The 10,099-nt window shown below is 42.5% G+C and overlaps 2 protein-coding genes across 2 annotated transcripts in view; one reads left to right on the top strand and one right to left on the bottom strand.

Moving 5' to 3' along the window:
* Window positions 1–10,099, top strand: part of LOC102779340 (protein NLRC3-like) — a 334,346-nt gene that overhangs the window by 68,093 nt on the left and 256,154 nt on the right. The window lies entirely within an intron of this gene.
* Window positions 1,067–2,630, bottom strand: LOC148103251 (nuclear factor 7, ovary-like). The gene has a single exon (XM_087831599.1). The coding sequence runs from the start codon at window positions 2,628–2,630 to the stop codon at window positions 1,242–1,244; it is 1,389 nt and encodes a 462-aa protein (XP_087687725.1). The 3' UTR covers window positions 1,067–1,241.

The raw sequence follows: 10,099 nt of genomic DNA, 5'->3' as shown, positions 1-10,099 counted from the left end.
ATGATACTCTTCACACATAACATGTCAAATGAAAGGGGCCAAAGTTAAAAATAATAATTATTATGATACTTTCCACAAAAACAGACAGAAGTAGGTCAAAGGTCAAAGTGGATGTAGTGATAAAACAGTCAGCAGTGTGTTAGGTTTGCACCGATATCAGTGGAGGACTTTACCCTGAAAAATGCAGAGTGTAATGTAAAGTTTGATGGTTTTCCCAGAAAAGGAGGAAGAAGAGATGGCTGAGATTCTGTGGCTAGGATTTCATTGGGGATCGAGATTTCTATCAAATCACTTTGAACGTCTTTGTGGTGTTCACAGCTGAAAATGACACAGTGGGGTCTAGATCTTCTGAAAGTGGGTGGACAGCATGAAGATAAATGGTGGAGCAAATTTATTTGTAAAGACTTGTTTTGTTGGTGCTGTGAACGGACACTTTATTTCCTGCTTTGAACTGTTTGTTTTAATGACACTTTGAAATTGTTTATTCGACCTGACAGCGAGCGTTCTGAATCCACACACACACTTTCAGTTCTTTTTCTGCTGTATTGAAGGAAAAATTGATTAAACGAGCTCCGTCAAACTTCCTGCTGATGTTTCCATGTGAAGCAGTCGCAGACATTCCTCCGGCTGGACGACACGCTCTGCTTTGATACAAAATAAAGCTCCAATATTTTCCTCTACACTAGTTTATCTCACGACTTTGAATCCCTCTGAAGATACTGACAGTGAAGCACGTACATAATACTTTCACCTCTGATCTTATTTAGTTCTATTAATACACTGAAATCGCATTTGTGTCATGAAGAAAGTCTTTAATCAAACAGAATTCAAAGATCAGAAACATTTCATATATGGAGTTAAACATGAATCATTGTTTCAACAATAGATTTATTGTTGTCATAAACAGACAAGAAGACAACAACAAACTGCTCCTCCCATTCAACACATGTCAGTCCATATCCCAGCAAACTAAATCATCTCCATTTACACATCAAATAGAAACATGAATCACTTGTAATGATTAGAAACTTGATAGAATTTCAAATCTAGTTTGGCGAGTCATTCAGTGAGAAACAGTGAAATGATTTTCCATGTGAAAAGGTGGACAGCAGAAACAGAAAGAAACAGTGAGAACTAAAAGAGAAACAAAGAGCTTTGGAACAACGAGGCAGCAGGAGGACAGCTGCAGTTTAACAGCTTCAATTCACTGACAGGAAACAACATTAGAAATATCATCATCCTCAACTCATCTGCTGCACTGACACCGACACCTTCAACGGACACACCTTCACTTCATAACCAGTGCTAATGAATGTAAACATCCTGTGAGTGAAAGTGTGTGTGAAGGTGTGTATGTGTGTGTTAGTATCAGGATCACAGAATGACAGCTTTCCTCTGTTCCAGTCCAGATTCACTCTGATCATCTGGAGCTTCTTCTCTACTGAGAGAGCAGTATAAGCGGATGGTGACCATGCTGAATATTTGCCTTCATCAAACCCTATTGTCCATAACCCTGACTGTTTGACTCCCTTCCTCTGCACAGACTCTGCAAACACACCCAGTTCCCACCATTTACTGTCTCCAACATCAACATCCCAGCTGTGAGTCCCTGAGTTAAAGCCCTCAGAGCCCAGGACAGAGCAGTAATCATCAAACCTCTCTGGATTATCAGGAAGCTGCTGCCTCTCTCCTCCATATCTCACACTGGTCAGATCTTCAGACAGGATGAGGTTTGGATGAGCAGTGTTTGGGTCCAGAATGAGATGAGTGTAGGAGACCATGTCCTTCATGTTGTTCCAAATGTTGAAGGTCAGGTTGCCCAGGTGTTTGGCCTGGTCTATCAGAGCTCCTGAGGGCAGCTGTGGATCATCCAGCAGGGGGCAGCGCTGGACTCTTTCCACTGCAGCCTTGTAGTTGTGCAGGAATGAGACGTCTTCAGCTCTCAGCTCCTCCTCTGTGGCTCTGACTGTGTCTGAAAGAGCTGCTATCTCTCTGCTCAGAGCCTCCATCTTCTCCTTCATCATCCCACTCATCTGCTCCTCTTCCTCCCTCAGTGCAGCCAGCCTGGCCTCCTCTTCCTCTGCTAGAAACTGCTGAAGCTTCTTAAACTGCTCCTTAATCTGCCTCTCTGTGTGTCGGGCCTGGACCTTAATGTGTTCTGCTGTTTGATCAAACTCCACTTGAACTTCTTCACAAACCTTTAACTTCTTCTTTAAGGGCTCCAGAGTTTCCTGAAGTTCCTTCTTGTGTTGTTGTGCAGCTTCATCAATAGGTCTGAATCTGTGATTGGTGTGATTTTGTGAGTCTCTGCAGATGAGACACACTGGCTGCTGATCGTTCAGACAGAAGAGTTTGAGTTTCTCAGAGTGCAGACTGCAGAGAGCCTCTGAAGTTCTCTGATCTCTCTCCTGTAAGAACGACTCACACAGGTTCTTTAAAGCCAGGTTTAAAGGTGGTTCATCCTTTGAAGATATGTTCTTACAAACTGGACACTCACATATCTGTTTTTTTATCCACCATCTCTTCAGACAGTCTTTACAGAAACTGTGGCTACATGACAGAAGAACAGGATCTCTGAAGACCTCCTGACAGACCGGACAGCAGAGATCCTCCTCTGATCTGGAAGCCATTGAGTCTGTGAGTGAAGCTGAAAACAGCAGACAGGAAGTACAGTCAGTCCTCTCTCCCCTCCCTCCTCTACCACCTTCACTGAAACTTCCTTTGAGTCGTGTTTTTGCTCAAACTCACATTCAGTGTGTGGAGCGTCAGCAGGTTGAAGCAGCAGTGTTGGAGTTTTCCACTTTTCTCTCCTGTAGCTGGACTCACTCAGAGGAAGCTGCTAGTTTGGTCTGAACTCAGTCTGATCGTCTGTGCATCTCTCTTTACTGACAGAAGAGGAACAGCCTGTTTCCTGGTTTCTCTCAGGTGAGTGACGTAAGGGCAGGAGAAAAATGTTGTTTTACCTGTAACATAGTCTAGTTTCATTCCAGAGATAAACTGTCATCCTGCCTCTTGCTCACAAGTTATAAAACAGACTTTTCATGTCCACATATCACAGCATGAAGCTCAGATCATAAAGTGTGGCTCAGTGGTGCAGCTTTTTGGCAGATTTTTCTCAGACTTTGTTCTGATTATTTGTCAGATTCCACAGCAGTGGGGGTGTAATGCAGTCACACAAACACAGGTGGTGTTAAGGTGGATTCACTTTGTTACAGACCTGTAAAAGTTAAATGGATTGCATGGGTGGGCAACTCCAGGTCTGAAGGGCTGCTGTCCTGCAGGTTTTAGATCTCACCCTGGGTCAACACACAAATCAAATGATTAGTTCATTACCAGGACTCTGGAGAACTATAAGACATCTTGTGGAGGTCATTTAAATCAGCTGTGTTGAATCAAGGACATGTCTAAAACCTTCAGGACATCGGTCTTTGAGGCCTGGAGTTGCCCACCCCTGAGTTACTTTAACTGCAGCTACTTTTCCATCACACCAACACCAAATTCTGTCTGACACAAACAACAGCTCTAGATGGAATTTAACCTTTGTCCTCCTTTTTACTTTCTGAAGCACAGTTTAATCAGTTTGAGTTTTTAATTAATGTTGTTTAAAACTTTCTGCTGGAATTCTTTCAGGAAGATACCCACATAGCAAAATTGGTATGACCGCGATCTGGTCCACACAATGTGCTTACACATGGCCCACATACCGCAAAGAATGATGGCCCTCCGGTGGCCCAGATATGGTTTGCCAGAGGTGGCCCACACATGGGCCAACGCAAGACCAGTTGCAGACACACTGCTGGTCCTGTGCTGGCCCAGAACTGTTTCACCTCTGGCCCCAGATGTCAGCCTAATGTGTACCTTAATTAAGCGATGTGGGAAATAGCTGCTAAGAAACCACTACCAGGGAAAAGCAACAAGCAGAAGAGATTTGTTTAGGTCAAGAAACACAAGGAATGGATATTAGACTAGTGGAAACTGTGCTCTGGTCTGATGAGTCCAAATTTGAGATCTTTTGTGGAACCAAAGTTCTTTGTGTCTTTGTGCAACACAGAAAAGGTGAAAGGTTTGATCGTGTTGGGGTCCTTTGCTGGTGACTCTCTATGGGATTATGATTGAAATCTCTTTATTTTATGTATTTATCACATTTTAGTAATATCACTTTTGTGTCACTTATATACATATAGGATAGCATGACAAAGGTGTTCTACACACACACACACACAGTGGGGCATTGTAAGCTCATGGGAGATATTAAACAGTTAGTGAGACTCCTTGTCCTTATCTTGGGAAGGGGGGGATTCAGGATGTATATCTTTAGGGGAAGACTAAGTGGAAAACAAAGTCATTACTTTCTCTTTGAACAGAAGGTTTGAAGGACGGGGCTGAGAGTATAGCCCCATATAGAGTATTGCTAGCATTCAAATGACACTATTTTCAGGAACCTGAGATTGAGTACCATTCATAAAGAGTTGACACTCAACCGGAAACCCTGTTGGAATTTCCATCACTAATAGGGGATATTTAAAAGTTGATGTGTACAGCAAACCAACGCATACACTCATCATCCACTCAAGCCCAAACTGGATGTCATCAGGCCACTCCAACACAGAGCGAACACCATCCCCACAGATACAGCGGCCAGAGAAGTAGAAAAAAATCATATCAATAGTAAATGTGGTTATCCCATCTGGACAATTGTCAAATTAGGAAGGCACCTAAAGAAAACTTCAGGTGATCCAGGAGAAAAGAAGGACAACTGCTGCTTTCCAGATGTTTGTTTATCCACTACAGAGATGAGAAATTATATTGATGATCAGAAACTTTATTTATGCATTGAAGAATCCAAAATGAGCATGTACATGGATCTTTTCTGTTCAGAAAACCACAGTCGACAAGCAATTAGCTGCAGCTAACCCCCCAAAAGAAACTCACATAAACTATTACCACATTACCAGGATTTATACATCGGGGAAACCAAACAACACCTGGTGAAGCGGATTGCACAACACAGAAGAGCTAACTCGTCAGGCCAGGATTCCGCAGTGTATTTACACCCACAGGCCTGTGGCTAATGTTGTGGAAAATCTTAAATAAAACTGCAACTAGCTAGTGAGCTTGTCTTTTGAAGTGAGGTTTATTACAGAAAAGGAAAAAAGAAAACCACTGCAGAGGATAAAACGTTCAGATCAAACACCAAACAGTTTTCTGAGGAAGAACACCGCCCTGAACTATACCTTCCCAGAACACTTCTCAAAGAAAGAACACTCCACAGCATACCCACATAGCAAGCAGGTCTGGCCTGCTGGCTGACATCTGGCATGATAAGACGTACGTCATCCAGATATGGGCCAGGTCTGGAATAGATGGCACTGTCTATGTGATGGCATGCCATATCTGGCTCGATTGTGGTTTGGTTTATGTGGCCCAGGCTCATACATAACAGGTCTGGCCCGGATCCAGCATCAAGCTGGCACTTCTGACTGACTGGTGTCATGGCAGAGTGTATGTCAATCAGATGCAGGCCAAGTCTGGCAATGAGGCACTATTTATGTTCCTATTTTCCTATTTTAGTAGGAAGACCCAAATGCCATGTTGCAATACTATACTGCTATGGTAGCCAACATTTCAAATACAGGTTTGACAGATTTGTGAGTGTACTTTATCCAAAACCTAGAGAGGATTTACTCATCCTTGCCATTGGATGGCTGTAGCTCAGGTTTTAGAGCAGGTCACCTATTGAATGGAAGGTTAGTGGTTTGATCCATGGCTTCTCCAGTCTGCATGTCGACAGTGTGAGTGTGTATGAATGTAGTTAGGAAGCACTCAGGTAAGAGAGTGTGTGGTTGGGTGAATGTGGCATGTTGTATAGAGCACTTTGAGTAATCTGGGAGAGTTGAAAAATACTATATAAGAATCAGTCCATTCACTGTTCAAACAGAGTTTTGTCATTTGCTTTTGTACTATTATGCACATGTTTTTATTACATGACTTAATTAAGGTACACATTAGGCTGACATCTGGGGCCAGAGCTGAAACTGTTCTGGGCCAGCACAGGGCCAGCAGTGTGTCTGCAACTGGCCCGTGGCTGCACACAACTTACACATGGCCCACATAGCGCAAAGAATAACAGCCCTTTGGTGGCCCAGACCGGGTTTGCCAGAGGTAATGTACACATGGGCCAGCAAAGGGCCACTAGTGTGTCTGCAGCTAGCCTTGTGCTGGCCCATATGTAGGCCACCTTTGGCAAACCAGATCTGGGCCACCAAAGGGCCGTTATTCTTTGCGCTATGTGGGCCATGTGTAAGCACATTGTGTGGGCCAGATCCAGACCATACCAATTTTGCTATGTGGGTATCATATATCTCTACATCTTCAGTCTAGCTCATCCTTGCCCCTCTCCCACTTTCAAAGAGTTTGACCATTCGTCACCTCCCTAAAAGCAGGCTGTCTGGAAATCTTCAAATCTATAATACACCCTCTGTGCAGGTGCAATGAAACCTCGGGCCCACATGTAATAACATTCTACATGCATGCACACAGTTGGTGTCAGGAGAGATCTTGCTATACTAAAGCGATATGATTAAAATATGTGATTAATACATGAGAAAAGATATTGGCTACCACACCACTCTTTCAAAGATGAGGATGTACACATGCTGGACAGGGAGGAAAACTGGTAAAGGAAAACAGTGAATCACTGGTTTGAGTGGTAAGTCAAGGACACCATTTACATGAAAAGGGTGTATTGGAATTTCTTTCATTTATGTATTGGTCAAAATGTTTTATTGTATAATGCTTTGGTGCCACTGGGGTGTCTACCTCACACCCTATTCAAGCAGTCAGATAGATGGTGGGGTTCTGGTAAGGAAATGGGGACATTCACACAGGAAACCTGGCACCAATGTTTGGAGAGGGAGAGTCTGCCGGTCACGCTCCTTGCGATGGCTGCTCTCTCACCAAACTTGGTTTTGTTCTTTATTAAAGGATGTTAGCTACCGCTCACAGTTTGTCTGCAGGCTTTATTAAATGAAAACTTCAATAACAAAGGAATCGAGGAGGGGGCCTAAGGGTACATCTTTCACCATCTTACAATGCTGTGATGTCAGTGATTCCCCAAATGGTAATCATGGCCTTTGATCAATAATCGTTTTTTTCTTTCCTTGTTTTTTTTTACTTGTCCCATTTGAGTCTTTAGCCGTCAGAATTGTTGTCTGAAGGCCAACAAAGATACCCAATGGATTTACTTTACCAAGTGGATCATGACGCCCTTGCCGTATTGGTCCTTTTGATCGACCTTTGTTGTTATTATTTATTTATTTTATTGTTAGTTGTTACAGATGGGGAAGACATAGCTGAGGGATAGGAAAGGGGGGAAAGAAAGTGAGGAAGGAAAAGAAAAACAGGGTGGGTTGTGCGAAATCCCAGAAATAAACTCTAGACAAAGCATATCTGTGAACTAAGGTGTAGGTCTATTAGGTTATGTTCTGGTGATCCTTGTGATGGGGGATGGGTGTTCATACAGGAGTGCAAATTAAAACCAATGGAATATGGACACGAAAAGTTCAAAGCCATCAGATGCTCAGTTTAGAACAAAGAGAAAAGAAGAGGAGGAGAAACGAGCAAAAGATACAGGACAGCAGATGTGTCATTGGATAATTGGATACAGATCACGCAATAATAACTAAATATCAAGGATTAGCAGAGGTGATTATAAATAAATATCAAGAAAATTGACAAGAATATTATAGAGTAGAAAAGAGCATGTGTAAAAAGGGTGTAACTATTGCAGTGTTTGCAGTGTATTAGATGGATTTTTTGTACAGGAGATTGCCAGGGGAAGGAATGATTTCCTGTGTCGTTCAGTGGTGCTTTTGGGTAATTTCAGTCTCTCACTGAACATTTTCCTGTGACTGACCAGTACATCATGGAGTGGGTGGGAGGTATTATCCATGATTGTCCTTATCTTGGACAACATCTGCCTCTCAGACACCACCCTAACAGAGTCCAGCTCCACCCCAACAACATTACTGGCCTTGTGTATCAGTTTATTTAGTCTGCTGGCATCTGTGACCCTCAACCTGCTGCCCCAGCATACAACAGCATAGAGGATAGCACTGTGTATTTTTTTTTACTCTGATTAAATTCAGTATGGTTCCGACAACTGTTTTTACAATGTGCTTTGAGGTAGCAGTCAAGAAAGGTTTAGTTTGTGCCTGTGAACAGTGAACATCTGTGTGGATCAGCGGGTTTGTATTCAAAAGGTTTCTCCTTGTAACGATCTGCAAGAGGGTGTGGGGAGCCATAGCGCCATCCCCCAGGGCATGAAGGAGATCCAGGCCTAACTATATGCTTTAGCAAAGAGGAAATTTTAAAGCCTCATGTTGAAAGTAGAGATAGTGTCTGTCTCCCGAATCCAAACTGGAAGCTGGTTCCACAGAAGAGGGGCCTGAAAACTGAAGGCTCTGCCTCCCATTCTACTTTTAAATACTCTAGGAACAACAAGTAGGCCTGCAGAGCGGGAGCGAAGTGCTCTAATAGGGTGATATGGTACTACAAGGCCATTAAGATAAGATGGGGCCTAATTATTTAAGACCTTGTATGTGAGGAGCAGGATTTTGAATTCAATTCTGGACTTAACAGGAAGCCAATGAAGGGAAGCCAAAACAGGAGAAATCTGCTCTCTCTTTCTAGTCCCTGTCAGGACTCTTGCTGCAGCATTTTGGATTAACTGAAGGCTTTTCAGTGAGTTTTTTGGACATCCTGATAATAATGAATTGCAGTCGTCCAGCCTGGAAGTAATAAATGCATTAACTAGTTTTTCAGCGTCACTCTGAGACAGGATACTTCTAATTTTAGAAATGTGCGCAGAAAGCAGTCTTGCATATTTGTTTAATATGTGCGTTGAAGCACATTTCTTGTTCAAAAATAACTTCAAGGTTCCTCACAGCATTACTGGAGGCCAAGGTAATGCTATCCAGAGTAAGAATCTGGTTAGATACCATATTTCTAAGATTTTCAGGGCCGAGTACAATAACATCAGTTTTGAATTAAGAAGCAGAAAGTTAGCGGCCATCCAGGTCTTTATGTCTTTAAGACATTCCTGCAGTTTAACTAAATGGTGAGTGTTATCTGGCTTCATGGACAGATAGAGCTGCATAGCAGTGAAAGTTGCAGTGACAAGTTAGCTCTTCTGTGTTGTGCAGACAAATCTGACAATTTGCATATTAATGATCAAGAAACTGACCTTACAGCCTATTATTTGCCAGTGAATCACATCAGGTTGACATACACCTTGCCATGATGCCAGTCAGTCAGAAGTGCCAGCTTGATGCCGGATCTGGGTAAGACCTGATTTCTGTAAGACTGGGTCACATAAACCAAACCACAATTGGGCCAGATATGGCATGCCATCACATAAACAGTGCCATCATTGCCAGACCTGGCCCACATCTGGTTGACATAAACCCTGCCATGCCAGAAGTCAGCCAGCAGTGCCGGCTTGACACCAGATCCGGGCCAGAGCTGTCTGCTATGTGGGTATGTGGCTAGTACAGTTTAAATAAGCTGCTAATGTGTTAGGAAAACAATAATTAAATAAAGCTTTTTTTATATATACACATTTTGATGTGCTATTAAAGTGTTGGCATCCCATGTTTTGAGGGTTAAAAGCTTCATTCAGTGCTATGAATGAATTGAAATATTGCGATTAAGCTAGAATGACAGTTTTTGTAACATGCTTACACATCACACTGGTTAACAGTCATGATGATATTTTCTGGACCAAGAGAGTTCGAACAGAATATACCAAACTTAGAAAATAAATAGAATCAGTAAGATAAAATTAATAATCAAGGCTAGGCAAGGGAGGTGTTATCTTTTTCTGTTTCTTATAGGGAAAAGAGAAGATACAAAGCAAGGTCGGACGTGAACGGAGAGAAGACCTGTAGGGAGACTGCCATGTCGCTTCTGGAAGAAGATAGTCATAATAATACTTGCTGTTGCTCGGGTATAAAACTATACAACCTAATCCAGTGTCATCCTTCGTGTGAATATGGTTGATTTCACTACTTTATCTCATGACTTTGAATCCCCCTGAACA

Source organism: Neolamprologus brichardi, chromosome 3 (genome assembly GCF_056152115.1).
Source record: "Neolamprologus brichardi isolate AB-2024 chromosome 3, ASM5615211v1, whole genome shotgun sequence".
Lineage (NCBI taxonomy): Eukaryota > Metazoa > Chordata > Actinopteri > Cichliformes > Cichlidae > Neolamprologus > Neolamprologus brichardi.
Note: the sequence above shows the minus strand (reverse complement) of the source record. Positions and strands in the feature narration are given on the sequence as shown.

Coding starts and splice junctions, on each gene's coding strand:
- LOC148103251 (XM_087831599.1), bottom strand. CDS start 2,630: ATGGCTTCCAGATCAGAGGAGGATCTCTGCTGTCCGGTCTGTCAGGAG.